This window comes from Netta rufina, assembly GCF_964035555.1.
Source record: "Netta rufina genome assembly, chromosome: 10".
NCBI classification, from domain to species: domain Eukaryota; kingdom Metazoa; phylum Chordata; class Aves; order Anseriformes; family Anatidae; genus Netta; species Netta rufina.
Window position 1 is genome coordinate 19,335,513 of NC_140133.1, and position 20,010 is coordinate 19,355,522.

General features: G+C 40.9%; 1 protein-coding gene across 2 annotated transcripts in view; it reads right to left on the reverse strand.

Annotated features, from left to right (window-relative positions):
- Positions 1-1,901: 1,901 nt before the first annotated feature.
- PDZRN3 (PDZ domain containing ring finger 3) overlaps positions 1,902-20,010 on the reverse strand; it is a 130,447-nt gene continuing 112,338 nt past the window's right edge. Inside the window, exons 4-10 of one of the 2 annotated variants that reach the window (XM_084292975.1) lie at positions 16,908-17,158; positions 14,385-14,472; positions 8,093-8,191; positions 7,269-7,331; positions 6,391-6,492; positions 5,189-5,305; positions 1,902-4,338 (exon numbers count right to left, since the gene is read on the reverse strand). In XM_084292975.1, the coding sequence (XP_084149101.1) occupies positions 2,791-4,338; positions 5,189-5,305; positions 6,391-6,492; positions 7,269-7,331; positions 8,093-8,191; positions 14,385-14,472; positions 16,908-17,158 (2,268 nt within the window). In that variant the 3' untranslated portion in view covers positions 1,902-2,790. Of the gene's footprint in view, positions 4,342-5,188; positions 5,306-6,390; positions 6,493-7,268; positions 7,332-8,092; positions 8,192-14,384; positions 14,473-16,907; positions 17,159-20,010 lie in introns of both variants that reach the window. The other variant, XM_084292974.1, reaches the window with a different exon arrangement.

The window sequence follows — 20,010 nt, forward strand, 5'->3', positions numbered from 1 at the left end:
TGCTTTCTGGGCCGATTCATTTCACTGTAATGAGGTCAGGTTTGGACTCACTTTATAGTAATTTCCACTATTTCCTTGCGATCTATTAAAAGAACCCAAATCTCCCTTTTCAGTGTGGCATTAAGTACTTCTACAAGGCAATGAAAAAGGGTGTGAGATAAGGTAACTAACGAAGCTAGAAAAAGTTTTGCATAACTTTTGCCCAGATTTGCAGGATAACTGATGGATTCTGTGAAATTATGTTAATTAACAAACCATAATACTACAGCAGACGTGATTTTTAAGTGACCAAAATAACAAATGCTCAGAGAGGAAAAACTCAAAGGTATCAAAGTAATTCTTGGCCAATAATTTTATTTCAGCATCTTAACAGAATGCAAATCTTATACTGTTGATGCTTTGGTATAATTTCTACACATTCCCAGGTACGTTTCTGCTGTTACACACATGCACGTAATGCTCAGCATTTATCTGACTGATGCCTTAAGAACCCGTTACCTGTGAAGTTTTTCCAGAGGAGCCTATTTGTATGAGGAACAACTTGATTATTTTTCCTCATTAGAGCATTTCAAATCCTACTCTAACATTTCCAGGTAGAATAAAGACAGCTTAAAGGCCTTTTCATGCCTGTTTAGGGATTGTGATTCCACGCTAATTATAGCTCTGCCCGTCCATGTGGATTTCTGAGCTTTAGAAGAACCAATATCCTGCTAAGGGTGCTCTCCTTGCAATTGGGATGAACAGAACAAAAAATCAGAGTAAAGCCGATGTGAGACAGAGATAGGAAGCACCTTATGTTGAAGGCAGCGTGTTGTGAATATCGTACATTATGCTTTTCCTTCTGTGCAACTTGTGATGGTAACCAGCTTCTAGTATGTCAAGTGAATTCCTGGCTCTAGCAAAGTCAATAGAAAATCTTCCACACACTACAGCAAGACCGGTACGTTGTCCCAAAGGTAAATATCATTCAAAGGTAAATGTACAGAGGATTACTGTTATGAGTGTCAGATTTCAAGGGGCAGTGATGATTTGCAGTGGCTTATGACATATTTTCCTGTATGTAAAATAGCTGACTGTGGAATATGGTAGATATACATTCAATGCTAATTCAGTGCTCAAAGAGAATGGGGGAAAAACCACACGTCTGTTGCTTGCTTCCTGATAACTGGCAAAATAGGCACTGAGAAGCTGTTAATTTCTCCCCTTCCAGCTTTTCACCTCTATCATTCAGGTTATAGTTTTTGCTCATATAGTTATGGTGGAAGAGTTCAGAACAGAGATTTAGAAGGGTTTGGGTGAGAGCTTTTTGTGGCAGCAAGCAAAAAGGAGAAGGGGTGAAGAATCTGGGAGCTATTGATAATGAGTCTAGTTTACCATTTATCCATCAAAAAATCCAATTTATATTTGAATTCTTAATTAGAAATAGAAAAACAGAAAAAGAGTAAGATGCCTTTCTGACATTTACTCTGTATCCTTTTCCCCATCTCTTCTGTTTTAATTTGTATGTTTGATTTAAATCATATATTTAATTTATATATTTGTCTCTTTTTAATGCAAACCCATGCTGTTGTTTGTAGGTCAGTTTAATAAATCATGAAACAAAACAGAAGAGTTGAAGTCCTGTTTTTTTTTTCTCACTTGCAGGTCATCTTAAATGCCTTGTGAGTTTATTATCTGCATTGCTTCATTCTACTTTTCATGTTCCTCTTACTTCCCTCTTGCTTCTTCCCTCTATGTCTCCTTCCCTCAAGAACACCTCCATCCAAAATCCCCCCGAGGTCAGGATGCAGATTTTCCTGCTAGGTGTGACTCAGGCAGGCAGTCCTGGCAGCGCAGGAGCTACGCTCCAGGAAAGGAAACTCAGCATGGCGAAACCAGAAGGGAGTCAAAAGAATGTAAAATTGTTTGAAATATAAAACAATAATTTATTTTACTTCATTTTACTTGTTAACGTTTGTAGCTAATGATGATTTCATGAAACTGCTTTTATAATTCAGTACATTCAAATCTATAAAGCAAACAGTTACTACCATGGGCTTTTCAAATTCCACAAACTGTCTTATATAAACAAATTAGCTGTACATGCACATTTTTCAATAGGTTGCAACATTTGCAAGCATGCTTTAAAATCCTTTAAAGCTGCAGTATACTGTACTTTGCTTCAGGCTTTTCAGATGAAACCTATATACTTTCTTTAGAAACCTTAAAAGGAAAAATGTTTAAATGTTGATCATAACTCTAAAGACTGCTGTTTGATAAATGTTAAATATTACAAGAGAATGACTCCGTTAGGAATTCAATAATTCTGAGTTTAAACCTTGAGCTAAATATTGATAAACAGCACTTGGTGTAGAAGTGAACAACAGCAAAATAGTATCACAAAATATGGTTTCACAAAAAATACATATGTGCAGTTGCTCTTGTGGGGTTTTTGCATTTTTTTAGGCAAAGAAAAGCACGGGTACCTTTTATATGAATATAGTTTAAGCAAATTACCTGTGTAAGTATGGTTAATACATTTCTGATAGTTAAACGCTTTATGTAAAAGGTAACAAGTAAAAAAGTACAATCAGTATTCCAAAAAGCACTGCTAGTATTGCCTTTGAAGGAGATGGGCAAACTTTCTCTCCACTTCACGGCGGAGATCCTGGCACCCACAGTTGTAGAGTTCAGTATTTGAACTATAAACTCGATGACCGTATCTTATATACAAAAATCTTGCCACATTGAACGAGGCATTGATTTCTACCCCAATGGTAGCGTTTTATGTACATAACTTAGCAATGGTGATTATACAGTAGTCACTGACAGGAAGGAATTGTACACTCGTGTGCCGTCCGGTGACTTTGTTCCGTGGGTAAGGAGTTCCTGGATTGTCATCCAATTGTCAAATATTTTTTTATTTCTTTTCTTCATCATTTTTTTGTGGCTCAGTTCAATGATATTCATCTCTTTCTTTTCTTCTGCACCTTGCTGTTCCTTCAAACAATCTAGCCTGCTCTGCATCATGAACTCACGCCTCCTCCTCTGCTCCTTCGCCTTCACTAAATGCTGCTTGCGCTCTTCCTTACTCCAGTACCGGCCCATCTTCATTTCACTTATGGCATCGTCATCGGTAGTCATTCCGCTGCGCTCTTCCTTGATCTTGATGGCACGTTCTCTCAGCAGCCGGTCCCTGACCGGCCTCTTTGTGATGTACCGCGTCCCGTCGCTTCGCACTTTGACTTTCCACTCCATCCTCGGCTCGCTTTGGCTCGCGTTAAAGTCTTTACACATACTCACCAGGCTCATTTGGCTCTGTGCGTACTCCACGGCTGATTTCTGTTGGATCAGCTGCATGTAGCTCTGGTAGTGCTGTGCATGGGCAGGAATATGAGCATGCTTATATGGGGAGTGATGGTACGGGGAGACGTAGGAGCCAGAAGGTTTTTGACCATGCGTAGGGCTTTTGCTTCCATCACTGGCTTTTCTCTCCTTGCTTTCCAGCTGCTTGCCAAGGTCGGGATCTTTAGCAGAGGAATGGCATTTACCAGTGCTGGATTCGTGGCTTTCTGAGCCAGCCAGTAAATTCTTTTGGGAGACGTTGTACGCCACTGCCCCCTCATTACCTTGACAGTTGACGCCTTCCGCAGTTCTGCGCAGCGAATTGTCAGGGGAAATCTCCAGCGTGAGCGGTGTGCTCCGGCAGCTTTCCCCTGTGTTGTACGCGCTCGAGCTATCCTTGTCAGACTTCTCAGGGAGCTCTGTAATGTCTGAGAGCTCGTGCCTGCGAACGTCGATGCTGGTGTTGTAGTTGCGGAAGCCGCTGTTATGCAGCATCCAGGGCTCCCGGTACTGATCTTTCAGCTGCTGCATTTTATGAGCTCTCACAATATTCAGGCACTCCAGCTCGATATTGCGCAGCTCCTCATTCAGCATCTCCAGCTCTTTGTCAACGCTTTCTTGGTCGCTTTTGCTCATATCCAGAGTGCTGTTATGGTAGTACAGGCTGTAAGGGCTGGCAGACTTCACCTGGCACTTCAGCTCCAGCAGTTCCCGGAATCGCTCGCATTCGTCTACAGGGATGCCAAGGAAGTCGACGTCTGTGCAGTCGGCTGAGATGAACGACTCGTTGCTGAACTGCATATCGCCACTTCCGAGGGTGTCGTGACTGTAAGTCAGCTTCTTCTGGCTCCCTAAAGTGTTGGAGGAAGTGGTGTGATCATCAGCATTGTTTTCCTGCTCAGAGCTCTCATCGTTCCGAGTGCTGTCGTCTGTGCGCCCCACGCCGCTGTCCTTCTCGTGCTGGTTAGATAAAATGGTGGCTGTGTCTGTGGTACCCCCATCTTCCTCGTGCTTCTTCTAGCAGTAAAGATCAAAAGACAAAGAGAAATTATTGCAAGGCCATAAAATATCTCAGGATGTTTATTAAATAGTTTTCTTTATGCATCACCTGTTAGACTTTGTGTATCTTTGGCTTTTACTTGTAGGGAAAACAAGCTCCATTTTAATAAGAACACATAGAAATGGTGCCTGAAAACACAGCATGCTGTGGATGGCCTTTTCAGCAGAGTTTGAGGTCTGTTTTTCATTTATTTAGCAACAACACTAGAATTCAAATGTTCAAAATTGTACTGTTCCCATTTAGGTGCACAAAAGTATCCAGTTCTACTGTGGTGCCCAGGTAAGAATACACAGATCATGGCAGAACAACAGGGAATCTGGGTCCAAATCTGTGGCCCTGCACAAACTTTGCTATGCAAAGACTTTTTCTTTGCCTTTCTCCCCGTATATATAGACCTCACTTCAGTCATTTGCCTGAGTTCTCCATTTGGATTTTATGGGTTTGGGAGGCAGGCTGTTTTCAGTATGTGTGTGCATATCAGATCGGATGTTTTAGAAGTCAGCTCTCTGCCTGCTCTCTCTATCATATACCTAGCTGCTTCTGTCACTGACCACAGCCAGATGGTGGATTTCTAAGAACTGTGATCATGTTGTCTTAATGGACAAAATAAAAAAGGTAACATTTTAAAACAATTGGATCCCCAAGAAGGTGTTTGTGGATCATTAAGTAATATCTTGATTTTTGCAGGAAGTCTTTTTGCCTTGATCATCATTTGGGACACTAAGTATATTCAGTCAAGCTCAATATTGGAATATTGAGTGCAAGGTGCCGTTTTGACACCACTGCACAACAGAACAGCAGTACCTGCTGGAGCATGCTGGCAGTAAATTGCATTGCCTGGTGGTGCTGCTCCTCTAACATGTCCATGTGCAAGTCATCCAGAAAATCATTTCTGTCATCATCCATCCATCCTTCATCCAGCTATGTGAAAAGGGAGGGAAAACCAAACCAAATGTTATCAAAAGAATGAAGACTGATATAAATTATGTTCCTTTTTGAGGAAAGAGATTGGAAAACCTTAGGGGATTCTTTCCTGTGATGGCAGTGCTGTGTCCTGTGAGGAAGCACGCATCCCCTTGTACCAAGTGTGGGCATAGACTGCCCTACCTCCCCCCACAGCCACCTCGACTTCCAACATCATGGTTTTATCTTCATCAGCCCTTTATATGAAACAAAACCAGCCCTTTCATCCCTGGAAATACTTGTAAGCACTGGGGCTGTTTTGGTTTGCACATGATTTCATTAGGATGTATAAAATACTCCAGGGCCCAACGCTTTGAATGCACCACTTGTGAGGCAGCATAAAGGGCCAGAGTGAAAAATGCTTCCTGTGGGTCTGCAAGACTTTTTCCTCCCAACCTCAGCCATCTCCAAGGAAAAGATCAGAAACGTTGAGGCTAACGAGACAGTCATGGGCACGACCCCGTGTCTCTGGGTGCACTGGCGAGGGTTGCTCTCAGCACATGGAGCAAGAGACAGATCAAACAACAGTGCTTGTGGCTGTTTGTTCGGCACCTTTGTTGTGCTAATCCCAGCTTGATAAAGGGATCTGCTTCAACCTTTTATTACAGCTGAGGATGCTTCTTGACAGTCTTTAACTACATTAAGAGACGGCATTATAAAGGACTAAATAATAGGTGTTTTAATGAATGAATAATCAATAGCTATAGGATTTAGAGCTCAGTATATTCTTCATAGCTATGGCTTGAGACCATCCATAATACCGCACACCGATGTTTGTAATAGCATTGCAGCATACATAAATCACTGAACTTCTTATAAATTGGATTTTAATACAAAACATATATAGAAGTATTGTGACTGCTGAATTCCATTATTTTAGACCATATATATATTTAGTCAAGATGTATAATAGGCTTTTAGGTAGACATGGTAATTTAGGTAGGTTAAAATTCTTCAAAAGATGGGAACAACTTTTTATAAAAAAGCTAGTCTTTAATTAAGACTCAAGAGATTTTATTTATTTATTGCTGTTGTTACAGTACCTGAATTTCTGGTCTTGCAACCAGCAAGGAGATATTCTTGCTCTCTTCACTGGTGAGAAGTGCCACAGCTTCTTCTCGGTTCTGTACCTCTATGCCATTGATCTTTAAAGGAAAGAGCAGCAGAGCGAAATCATTTCACGTGGATAGAGAGGGAGCAGAGTCAGCTCTGGGTGGAAAGGAAGATCCTCGAGTGGGGCAGGTGGGCTGTGAATACCCTTCCCAAAGGCTACGTGGGATGAGGACCTCTGCTTGCGTTAGTCTCTGTGCAGAAGACAGACTGCTTCTGCCAAAAGCCCTGTGGTGTAGGGCTGCACTGGGAAGGCTCCTCATCCTGGCATACAGGAGTGGGGCTCAGCCTGCTGAACAACTATCAGCAACCCCCTAAATTGGGCTGCCCAGAGAGATTCTGCAAAGGGGAGCAATTGCTTGGGCCAGAATGGAGTGTTCCTGTTTCAGAAGGAAGGCTTAAAAGTGGCAGTGTATCAGAGTACGTGACGAAAGCAGATGAAGTCTGCTGACAAAATGATTAGCCTGGAGAGCAGGGCTAACACAGGGCTTTACCTGGCCAGGAACATCAAAATCTGGCTGATTTTGATCTGACTAGCAAAGGAAAGGAAACGTCTTCAGAAAGGTAAAAGGAGCTGTATGAATTTTGAACGGAACTGTAGGAGCAACCTGCTCTGGTGGGAGGTGTCTCTGCCCTTGGTAGTGGGGTTGGAACCGGATGATCTTTAAGGTCCCTTCCAACCCAAACCACTTCATGAATACCAATTTGAAAGGAACGATTTGTAAAAATACAATAAAATAAATTAACAGAATTTAAATGGTTGCGGCAGGTTATAGTGTGTCAGCAGGCTTTTGATCATTTACACACGTACTTGAATAATGCGATCCCCTTCTCGGAGCCGACCGTCTTTTGCAGCAATACTGTTGGGATCGATCTACAAAATAAGAGAAATGTAAACATTTTGGAGGTTTTAGAGCTCCGTCTTTTACTTCCCATTGTAAATCCAGTATTGGTACTATGACTGATGTGATAAACTCATTAGTGATTACAAGACTTTTCCTTGCTTATGTAAGGCAAAATGAAATGCAGATCAAGATAGTTAAGTTAAAATCAAAACATTTCTTCCTGAGCCTTCTGAAGGTTGTGTACTTGAACATTTTTTCCACTCTATTTCTTAAGAAGCAGGGACAATTTTTAATTTTCTTTGGTTCTAGCATTATAATCTGGTGCAGAGTTTCTTAATGTCATTGGAGATAAGTTGTAATTAAGGAAAAATCATGCCAATATGCATTACATCACCCTTAAACCTATCATACCATGTCACTCTTAGAGAAGAATGGTGAGAAGAGAAATAAATGGGAAACACTGTAGGAAAATGCTTGCTATTTCAGGGGTCAAACTTATCTTTTGATGTGCTCTGCACTGAAATCTAGGAAAAAAACAAAACGTGTTCACCCTGCTTCTTCTGTCTTTGCTCTCTCCACCTTCTCATTGAAGTCAGTAGGAGTTTGACTTCAATGGATGCAGGATTTCATGCAGTTTGGAGGAAAGGAAAAATAATTAGATTTCTTCCAAGTACTGCATGCTGGCTGTTTTTTTGACTATGGTACAAACAGAAGCAGGGATGTGTCTTAAATGCCCAGCACTGCAGGTCAGAAGACAAATTTTATCTTGTGGAGATCATCTCAGTCTTACCTCACTCACATAAATACCAATGTCATCCTCATCATCCGTTCGGTAACATACAGTAAGGCCAAGCTTGTCCTGGCTGTTCACTCTATGCAAATCTACTTCCTGAGGTTAAAAAAATAAAAAAGAAAAGAAAAAGACATTGTCAGTGAGACACCAGTGACTGATGGAAGCAATTTTTCAAATACAATGAAAATATTTTGCTTAAGTGATATAGTAGATCTCTTTTCATTTTATTGTGTAGACCAGGTTAACTTACTGAGCAAAACGTGATTATATGCAGACAATCAATGCTTGGGGCTTTTTTGACCCTCCAATCAATATAAAGTCATTTTGAAAATAGACCTTTTATTGATCTTAAAGAAGAAAAATTGCCTATATTTCATGTAGTGGTAAGACTTCAAATGCTAAAATACTTATAAAGTATGATTTCAATATTTGCCACAGCTGATATATATTTTCTTATAAGCAGGGAAATTTTCTTGCTTTTCAGAGAGAAATATAATACTGGATTACCTTAACTTGTGTAATTTTCATGAAATGCTGTAATAAGTTTCTCCGAGGTGTGACTGAAGATCAATATATTGTCAGCAAAGGATTCAGCATTGTAAGAGAAATACAGTAAGTGCTTCGATATCTTGCAAGGGTGTGGTTCGAGCAGGTCATGCTTTATCATTCCACTGCTCTGTGGTGGTCGTGTCAGCCTTGGGGACATTTAAGTCATCTTAAAAATATATGTTTTTCCTCTAGGCTTTTGCCTCAAAGATCTTAGCTGGGTTACTTTTTTTCCTGTTTCCTGCTGCTCTGTGATACTGGATGGTATAAAAGGGCTGTAAAAGCCCTGGAGACACCCCACAGAGCTTTGGGATGCTCCTGGCTGGCGTGCAGTCCACGTACCCATCCACACCATCAGCTCTCAGCTCTGCTTTTCCCTTCGGAGGGACATCCCCGCACCCTAAGGACCCTCGGGAGCCCAATACACTTAACCAGCTTATTGCATCGGTTCTCAGCATGCTTCCTCGGGGAAGAAGGATGGTTTGTCATAGGTAGAGGAGTTGTAGCAAGAGTAGTGTTTTTTATTCCCCTTAAGGATTGCCTGGCAGCGAGCAAAGCTTTGAAAAGGGCCCCACGTTGTGCCTTACACCCATCAGAACGCATTACTGGGAAGGGATGGAGTGGGACCAGGCAGGCAGGGCAGAGGGACATGTGTTGAGAAAGGGGACACAGCCCCTGAGCGAGCCTGGGGCCATCCTGGCTGGGGCCAGACCCTGCTGCACTGCGAGGCACCGAGTGCTTGTGCTTGGGCCTCTGCTGCAGCGGAGAAGTCCCGATAACACGATTCATTATTTGTGAACGTCTCTTCTGTTTTGACCCGAGCTGTGCCATTTGTACGGGGCGAGACAATAAAACAAGCTGATATGAATAATTTATTGGCATGTCTAGATGACAGCTGCCAAGATCAGCAATCTCATGTTATTTACTTGTCAACATGTGTAATTTCTTTTTTTCCAAGAAACGTAGCTGTAAATGTCAGTGACATTTCAGATGGTATTTAAATGGTTTCAATCAATAGTATCCATGGTGAACTGCTGCTCTTTTTCTCCCTCTTTTGTTACTTACTGCTTGAACACAATGCTTTAATAGTGAGGCTTTTTTTTTTTTTTCTTCCAGATTTCTAAAGCTTTTGGGGCTTTCTAGAGAGGAGGTTTAAAAACTCTTCAGTAGAAAAGATGAGACAAAGTGGATTGACAAAGCGATTCTGATCTCAGTTGTTGTGTTTAATCCCTGGGAGTACCACTGCAATCAGTGCGTTTATTCTGGATGAAATTGTGGTGTGAATTAGGGACGAGTTGGGAGTGTGTTGAGTTGGGCCTAATTGAGGCCTAGAAAGAATCCTTTATTTCCTGCACGCTTTAACAAGAAGATTTTGGGTCTTAAAGAAGATTTTTATAGAGATTACTCATTTGAAAGCATGACAGTGAAATAGTGGCAAGAAACTAGCGCTGTAGCTCTTTATGACGTTTGTCAGACTGGTGGTGGTAGTGTCTAAAAAAACAAGTTGTGGTGGCTTTGGTCGTTACTGAAACAGATCCTGTTTAAACACAAACACTTGGAGAGGACAGAGCAAGCTATTAATTTCAAACCTACCTGCAGAATGTTTTGGAAAACAATAGGTGTTTTTTCCAACAGTGCACAAGTACGAAGAGTGTTATAATAATTGAACATTAAGTATGGGTTTACATTTAAAATGCATCAAGACACACATGCTTTAAAAACGTGCTCACAAATGAAGCACCAAAAAACTAAAGCAAACAAAAAATTGTTGGAGCAGGTGTTTAGAACCTGAATTTTTATGAGCAACTCGTTGACGTACTTACCCTTGGGTACAGTCCTTGGGTAGGAACAGAATAACTTGGTTTGATACTACCCTAATATGATAATTTTGTGTACTTGAAGGTAGGAACAGCTGCTTTCTACAGGTCTTTGCGTCAATAGCGTTTTAATATAATCATAAAGGTTTGAAATATTTGAGAGATAAAAGTGAGCAATTCCAGTTGGAGTTGAAGAATCAGCTCCAGAGTCTTCAAAGGAAAGGTTATTTCCCATGTTCAGAGTGGGATTTGTATAATGCACAGATACATGAAAGGGAAAACCAGAACAGACAATTGGCATCTGCAAGTACAGCTACCGTGGTAGCTTGTGTAATTGTACCAGGAATTAATTAAGCTCTAGGAATTAATGTGGGCCTAAAGACCGTTGAAGGGGTAACCAGACTTGCCATTCCTTACTCCTCACTCTTTGGTGTTGCGCTCCAGGACAGCCCAAGGACCTGATCCTGTGAGCCCGTAGCCTTATGTGCTCCTGCTGCAGGTGAAGGCACCACGTGCACAGCAGCGGCCGGGCTGTGTCCAAAGCCCTTGCTCAGAACCTGCTCTGTCAGGTTAGTCCACTGCGCCATCCATCCAGCATGAGATGAAGGAATATCAGTGCTCTGCTGGGGCTCCAGAACTATCATAGTGAGCTCTGCACAGGATCCTGACCGCACTATGAAATGCATCAGCCACCTACCTCGCAGGAGGGATACACTGACGTTTGTCAACACCCGCTCCCGATCTGCAGAAATTAGTGAGCAGACAACGGTGGTAATGCACAAAGTGTGGCAGTGGCAGAGGCTGTGCTGATACGACTGATGTAAAAACTTCACATATGATTTAACTTCTACACACACTTAAAATCTTCTGCTTCTTTAGATCAGGTAAAAGGACATCATTTTGAGAGATGTCCAAGAGAAACATTTGTATGCTATTCCCAAAACAAGTCTGTGCAGGAGAATTGTTTGATTCTCAGCTGCATATCAAATGCAGCCCAAGAGGGCTCGAGGAGCTAGCAGTTGAAATCCATGTGGCATTTGTAGTGAGGCAAGAAGAAATGAGCGTGCACTGTGGCATTATACCTGCAACTGCTCAGGAGAATAGATTAGGAGTAAGTGGTAATAGTAAATTCACCTCTATAAACTCAAAAGATCCTTCATTTGCAACAGATTATTAAATTATTGTACTGATGAGTTAAAATTATGGCCTTCCTATAAATTTATAAAAATCAAAGTCTTTTCTCTAACAAGGCAAAAATGAGCAGTAGAAAATTGGAATGAGTGGACAATGATGGGTAAAAAAAAAAGAGTTCAAACATTCAGCAAGCATTGTCCAAAGCTTGCACAGTAAGTACTTTGCCCTTTTGTCTCTCTCTATAAAAAGCTTTTTATTTATTTATTTATTTTATTTTTTTTTCTCCTGCGCTGACTTCTGAGATACCTGGCCCACAGGGCCTACTTTTCATCAATAGGTTTCACCGAGGAAAGAATGGCAGAGAAATAAATATTCCACTATTTCCTTTTATACTGGGTGGGGGCTTCTTTTGGTAACTGTCACTTTTATAGCAGAAGGAAAAATCTTGTCTTGAATTGAATCAGTTCTCTACTCAGAAAGGAAATGGGACCGATAGGCTGCTTGGGTATCAGGGGGGTGAAGGCAGCAAGTCGGATGTGAGAGGACAAGTCCCCTTCTTGATTTAGAGTGTTCTTCGTAATCTCAGAAAATGAGCACACTGAGAAAGTCCTCACTTAGGGCACATGCTTGTTGGAATAAAAATATTAGTGCATAATGCTGCTGGGGAAGCCTGGAGTGATATTATTCTTCCTTTATGAAGCCAAAATGACTTCTGGCTGGGCCTCTGTGAAAAACAAATGTACTTTTAATTTATAATAGAATCTAGGAATGGAATAGAATTCAGGATTTAGTCCTTCTTTCCTTGTGGCATATAAACTTGAAAAAAAAAAAAGAAAGTATTTATTTATTTTTTTGGAGTAGGGAATATATGGCAGTTACCTCTGAGTCCTCGGTTTTAAGATAAATGTTGAGAGAAAACTGAGAACACAATTTGGTGCCTTGGCAGTACTACCAGCATAAATTCCTTCCTACAGACTATTTACATTAGCAGCTTGTTGTGAACTCGGGTGTTTCGCTGTTTTTTGTCTTGTTTATTCGGTACAAATCACCAACCAGTCAGTTGTAGATCATATAAGTTCAGATGAGGTGTTTCTGATTTAAATTCAAAGCACATTTTATGGACATAGAGACCCAGAAGGCTGCCTTGATGGCTTTCTTACTTTAGGCATTCCTGCTGCAGTCAATGAAACAGTGCCTTTGTGGTCTTTTAAAGCATATCTATCAAAAGGCAAACAAAAAGCAACTAGCCAGTTGAGTCCCTGTTAGCACTTTGACCTTACCATTGATCATAGTCGCTACAATTTGAACAAGAATCTTTAGTGGTTTTTAAGAAATACTATTAGGCTACAGAGACTTTTCTAATGTTCATCTCCCTGTGTTACTGAGCTGATCACCTTTTGCCATCAAGTACTATATCAATGTCAAAATTATTAATGTTGTGGTTTAAGCCATATTAACGTCTGGCTACTGAAGTGCGTGTGTTTAAACTGTTTTCAGCTCAACTAGTTGACCTTCTAATGGAGGCAATACAATTTATCCACAATACTAAATTTCCTAAAAGATAGGTTTTGAAAAGACACAGGCAGAAAATACTAATTTGGTCTGCATTTTCCCTTAAGACTGAAATCTATATTGTATTTGTTTTTATTTAAGGAAAAAAAAGCACTTGTTTGTAAAGGAAAGCCTTGAACAGGGCTTGTTTTACTGGCACGTTGATTTTGTCCTGACTTCTATTTGGGTTTGTATACAGAGATGAATTACTACCAGATCTGCAGATTTGAAGGCAGCTTGCAAACCGTTTGTGAGGATTGAGGCCTTGATCCTGCAAACATTTTTACAGGAGGGAACAACTTCATGCTCATAGAATGACCAAACCTTGCTCTCATTGAAGCTGTTGATAAATGTGTTGCTGATTTAAACAGGACTACAGATAGGTCAGCATCACTCACTCTGACAGCGTCCTTAGCAGGACCAGGATCTAAGAAATCAGTAGTGCAAGCAAGCTAGGAGTAAACCATTCACTTACTGATAACCATGAATGTATTATCTGGATCAGACATTGCTGGCAGTATATAGAAGTAACGAGATACTTTACTGTTATTTATTGTAAACAATTAAAAGCATCTGAGTGGGTCAGTGCTGCTCAAGTTGCAGCACTGGTTGCAGAGCTAAAGCCAACGATTTGTGTGTTGTACTCTGAAGGGCTGGGGACAGGTTATTAAAATTAAGAATGAGAAAACTGAAAATGAACTTGCATGTCTTCATGTCTGGTTCTTTCATTATCTATAGTTTTATACGTATCTTTATGTAACTTTTGTAATGAAAAAGGGAGGAACAGGTTAGGATAGTGGCAGATCTATTCTGGTCTTGTCTTGCAAACTTAAAATACTTCTAAATAGTATGATCAAGAACATGTTTCTCAGCTAGGGAATATTTAAGGGAAACTCGCACATTTTTACTGTGAGTGTGTGGAATAGGTCCTGCCATTCAGCAAACTTGCAAAGTCTTCGAGATTTTTGGAAAGTCGAAATCTGCATAATTTTACAGAATTTAACTGATGGAATTAATGAATTCATTATTTTAGTTTGTTAGCTGAAGATCTGGCTCATAGCACACAGTTAAGTACATTGCTAAAGGTATCAGTATGGTTTGCAGTCTGCAAAGTAACCGAGGAGCAATGTTACTACAAATAACTGCTTTAAAGTGTCTTTTCGCTTACATAAAGATATAAAGACCATGACATGCACATGTTAAACTTTCAGTAAATGAAGTGGTTACTAAACATGACCTACCTCCAGTTCTAACTCATCTCGGTCCATTTCTTGATGAATTCCTCCCATGTAGTCATTTGGATCATAGTACTCGTGCACTGATGGATGGCTGGGAAAAAAAAAAAAAAAAAGATGTTTTAGGATAGCACTCAGTGCTTTAGCTAGGATAATCCCTTCCAAGCTTATAGCAAGTTGTCATGAAACAGACTAACAACTAAACCAAGAAGTTGCATGGGGTTAATTATATATACTGTACTACTTTTATACCAATAAACGCATTAGACAAAACTATGTGTATTATAAGAAGTATATGAAACATTTGACACCTGATGATGAATGAGAAACTTGTAAAGAGTCTGAACAGTTGCTTAGGGATTTTTCTCCAACTATAGAGCTGACTTGGGGAAAAATGTAGAAGGAATGGTGGCAAAACAGGATAATGGGTATGAGGTGACACAGCCAAGTGGGTAGGTATTTGCCAGGGTGCAAGATGAGAAGGAATATGGGATTATTTGTGAGCTCAGGTAATTTGCAGAGATGCACACAGAATCATCCTTGCCTGCCTGCATGGTATTTTTTCTTTGCCTTACAGAGACAAAATTGTATCAAATGAAGTATTATAAAAATAATTTGCCACCCAGCTATTTGGATTTAAATCAACAGCATTTGTTGATTGACTTGAATGCAACAGGCTGTGCATAATGATTTAAATAGTACTTAAATATGCACCACTCTTTTCATGCTGCCATTCATTGTTGGCGTGATGCTTTTTACAACTTGAGCTCTCCGACAGCTTCACTATCTACACTTTGCAAGTTTAAGCAGTGTAATTCTTTTGTGATCTCTCTTTTATATGCTGCAATTTTATATCTCCTTTTAATTCTCTGTTAACTAGATACATGCTTCTGTGTAAGTGTGAGGCTATTTAAGTAACAGCATCTGCTAAGTGGTTAAGTCACCCAAGTTGCTCTATGCAGGCTACATTTATTTAAATGGAATTTGGAAAAAAATGACATGAAACGTTAAGGAGGCTTTAGGCACACTCCATAAACCTGCATTACTTTTTGTTTGCTTGCACTTACTAGGTAAGAGAGTGCTTTAAAAGCTGTCTGACTGCCCTGGGATGGAGGGATGGCAGTGAGGCAGGCTGCGTGGTTAAGACCAACACCTAGAGCTCAAAGTGAGGCCAGCAGTTGGAACCTGTGTCTAATGGTCATGGGGCAGTACGAAGCTACTTGATAGGACTGAGCTGCTATTATGCACGCGTGTTGCAACCTAAATGATTTCTCATGAATTAATGTTTGCCATGTTCCTAATGTGTTTGGTTTCACAGCTGGAAAGTCACAGGTAGCTGACGAGGTACTGAAAACCCCTCCTGCATATATCTTTGGGGGTCTGCAGGGTAGGTGCTCCAAGAATAAGTGTCCTCTCCACAGTGCCCTAAGCTGCACTGCCTGTTCTCTGCAAACACGCTCAAGTCTAGCCATTTGTCAAGCATTTCCACTAATACATGCAGCTGTGCTTGAATTTTCAATGGGCTGGGAATAGGTGGCAACGCAGTGATGTGATTGAACCACCTTTCAAGTAATCAGCGCTGGGAGTCATGAAAGGAATACACGCTGCACACAGAGGCTCAGCTCCCAGCTGAACGTGCGGATGTTAACATGCCATAAAAGTCACCCAGGAGCAGCACAGGGTCGGTGCCTGTTTGTAGTCAGATCCTATTTCCTAGGAGCACTGACAGCGATGTCCGGAGGGGCGTGCTGGGGGGTGTTTGTGTGCTGCTGCTCACAGCTCAGGCTCCCGGTGGGGCTCTGTTCAGAGCCAGGACGTGCACGGCTCACAGGCTGCCACGCACAACAACTGAGAGACGCTGAGAATCTTTTCAATTACTTTTGACTTTGTGGAGGTATGTGGCAAGACAAGAGGCAATTTGCATGGATTCCTTGGGGAGCTGTTTTCCTCTGGAACAGCATGTGAGGGCGTGGTGTGTGTGCGCCAGGAGATAATTGTCATTTTTATTTGTACGTACAAAAGCATCAAGCTACCATTAACAATAATTAAAATTTGATTCTAAAACATCCATGACAGCACTGGTAAGTAATTTTAGTCCTAGAAAATAATTTATTTGAGTAACATCGCTGCAGGGTTATAATAAAGTAATTAATACACTGGAACAGAATGTAGCGACTCTTAGCATTACACAATTTATGGCAGCCATAAAAAATAAAGTTAAAACATAAGCAACCCAAAGAGGCAGTGAGAGGAATTACAAGAAGCAATAACTTTATCCATCAAATGCCAACAAAAAATGAGCTTTATGAGGCCGTGTTGTGACTCAGTGGCATTACTCATGTGAGTAATGGCTGGCTAATGTGTAGAAAAAGTGAAAATGCTTTGAGTTATGGCTCAGTGGTGTATGGATTCTGGCTACTTCTGGGAGTACATGGTCACCAGCAAGTAAAGGTGAGTTTGTGCACTACTTCTAACACGCCACGTTAAGGAACGCAAGGATTTTCAAGTGCTTCATGAACCGTTACTTACTCTTCAGGTAGGAGGTACGGGTCCAGCACAGAGACCGGTGGCGTAGGTGAGCCCATCTTGCTTAGAGCCATGATGTGTTCAAAAGTGATATCGGTCTGCGTGCCCACATCGACCAGCTGGGACTCATGAGGAGTGAAGATCTTGGTGCGTGGGGTTCTCCTCAGGACCTGCACCACGATGGGCTCCTTGGCGGTTTTGAAGGCTTCCACTGCCTGCTCATGTGTTGCCTTAGATAAATCCTTCCCATTGACCTACGGGAGAGAAAAAAGCAGAACATGGAGAGAAACAGTCAGCAAGTGGAGGATAGCTTTGTAGTCCTGATAGTTTAAAAGGCTCAGCTTCACCTAAGCTTACATTCAGCAAGTACTAGGAACTATTTATGCAATGTTATGCATCTCTTTTTCCCTTGTCGCAGGAATGACTTAACAAATCCCGTGCTCTGCTTTTTGTTTGAATTGGTAGATTTCACTGGGCTCACTCTTTTAGCTAAAATACAGACCAGCATCCCATTTGTTTCTTGCAGATTAGAAATCCCTCAGTCCTTGCTCAAACAAAACAAGTTCTTGATTCTCCTGTAATATGTCTTTGTAAAAAAAAATTAATTACTATTATTATTATTTTTTAAATCATTTAACCTCATTACAGAACTGTTGGGACAAGAACCGCAATTACAGAGCTAGATATCAATGTGTACCAGTGTATGATAAACACCTTTTCAGATGAAATGTGATAGAAGTACCTGGTATCATCACAATAAAACCTGCATTGAAGGGTGGGCTTGGACATCATACTGAGATAGGCAATAGAAAAAATAAGAAAGACCCAATCATGGATGCTTTTTCAGAATCACTTTTTGTCTCTGTAGCTTGGCCATTTCCCATCCCCAGGTCTTACCACCATTACCTGGTTGCACGAACACTTACACAAAGCAGAAGGCCTTTACTAAACACGACTGAGAGACCCAACCCAGAAGTACCAGTGCTAGGCATGCCAGACTCTGGAAGATGGGGGTCTGAGGTGAGAATTTGAACACAGACTGCTCATATCTCCAAGGAGTAGTGAAGGCCCTGGTCATTGCACCAAAACCCAGATCAGGGTCACATCCTTGGCAAGCAAAGAGATCTTTCCTGATCCAGATCCAGATTGCTGATCCAGACAGAGGTCCTGAGTACTATACCACACCAGCTTCTAGAATATGATTTAAAACTCTAAACAAAACATCCTGCTGCTGGTAGCTTTGCTTGTATCAGAGAGCACTTAGTTCACACCGTGCTCTGCCACGTTTAGTCCCATTACAGTAAGTGGGACCACTTGCAGAGCACCATTACTCAGTGCACTAACTGAATTTAGCCCATGCTTAATGTTTCGCTTGCAGCAAGAAGCTGGGCAATAATAAAGAGGGTTAACTTGAGTGCAGAATCGATTGAAAAGGCTAAATTCCTTCTGAATTACCTTGTGCACGTAACACTTATTATGCTGTCATCTTTGGTTTATCTTAGGGGGGCGATGGCACCATTTTTTTTTGTTGAGCCAGCTGAGAAGGGGAGGTGTTAGCATTGCATTTGCATTGCACAAACAGTTGTATTGACCGCAATCGCTCACAGTAATGCACAGCATGTAAAGTTTGGCCTGGTCAAATTAAACATCATTAACTTGCCCAATTGAGCAGATTACTTTAAAACAATTTGTACAGCTGTAAAATTAAGTTCAGCGTAATGTTTTGTCTTGAAAAAGGAAATGCTGATTATGGTTCCAGTTTTATTATTTGCCACAAATTAAATGTAGCACATTTTACTGTGTGCATCCTAATTATTTGGTACAACTAAATACAACAAGCAATCAAAGCAAAGAATCTAAATTGCAGCGAGCATAATGCTTTCCAGAAATGTGCTAAGAATAACTCTTGCGCAAGAAACTTTTCATGTGAGCTGCTTTCTATGCCTTTACGTTACAAGCTGGTAAAATCATGCAAAGGATAGCTTCCAGGTTATCCCCTGGTATTTCCTATTGACTTGGGTTATGTGCCTTTTAGTATAGGCCTGTTAAGAATCCTTAGGACACTTCATTGCTCCAGATCCAAGGACTGGTATTGCCTTTGTGCTTTCATATGTGATTGTTATTTAAATAGTCAGACTTCAAAATCAGATTGATATAATGTAGGGAAGAGGCGGTAGTTGGACTATATCATAAATTGTTACTACCAGAGCTCTTTCCAAGTATTTCTGTGATATATGGCAGCATCTCATCGTGCTGGCAAGCAATTCTCTGGCCAGAAGCCATGCACACAACAAATGGTTTCTGGTCAGTCTGAGGATCCCTTACAAAAGACTGATTTCTTAACTCAGACTGGGTAGGATCCTTTTAACTCTGCAGGTTTCTGTTTTCATCTGCAGTCATAGCCAGCGTGGTGGACTGCTGACCTACCAGGCGTATCAAGAACTGTGCTAACACAGCCAGAGGTAGTCGCTGCACCGAGCTGTCGCTGCTAGCTGTTTGGGTTCTGAATGGAGAGCGATGGAAGAGGAAGCAGTGATGGAGAAGCATGTTTTAAAGTGATTTGCGGGAGGGAAATTACACTGTTTAAGCACAGGTCCTTAAAAACCTGGATAACAGAAACTAATAAGTCTCAAGTCTGCTTCTGTGTACCTGGCCAAGTTGCTTTTTGGTCCAGAAAAGGCAGCAGGTGTTGGTATGTGATTTCTAGTGGCACAACATTCATGACAAGTATCTCAATGGCCTGATTCTGATATCTATGTGGAATTAGCACTCGTGGTTACTTTTGAGTTCTTATGAAACTTTAGCAAATAGATGATACTGATTCAGGTGTTCTGCTGCTATCTGGAAGATTTGTCACAATTGACAAATTATTCCTGGTGCTTAAAAGCCACTGAATATATGAATATATCCGTGCAGTTTCACTTTGTTAAAAAAGTGGTTCTGTAATCATAAACGTTATTCCTAATGCTGCTGAATTATACTCAGCAAAATTCTCCCTTATAAATAGTTACATCTGAAATAACACAGAAGGAAAAAATCCATGCATATGAATGCTTCAGAAGACTGCCAAAAACCTACAAATATGCATAATTTCTTAAGAACCTTA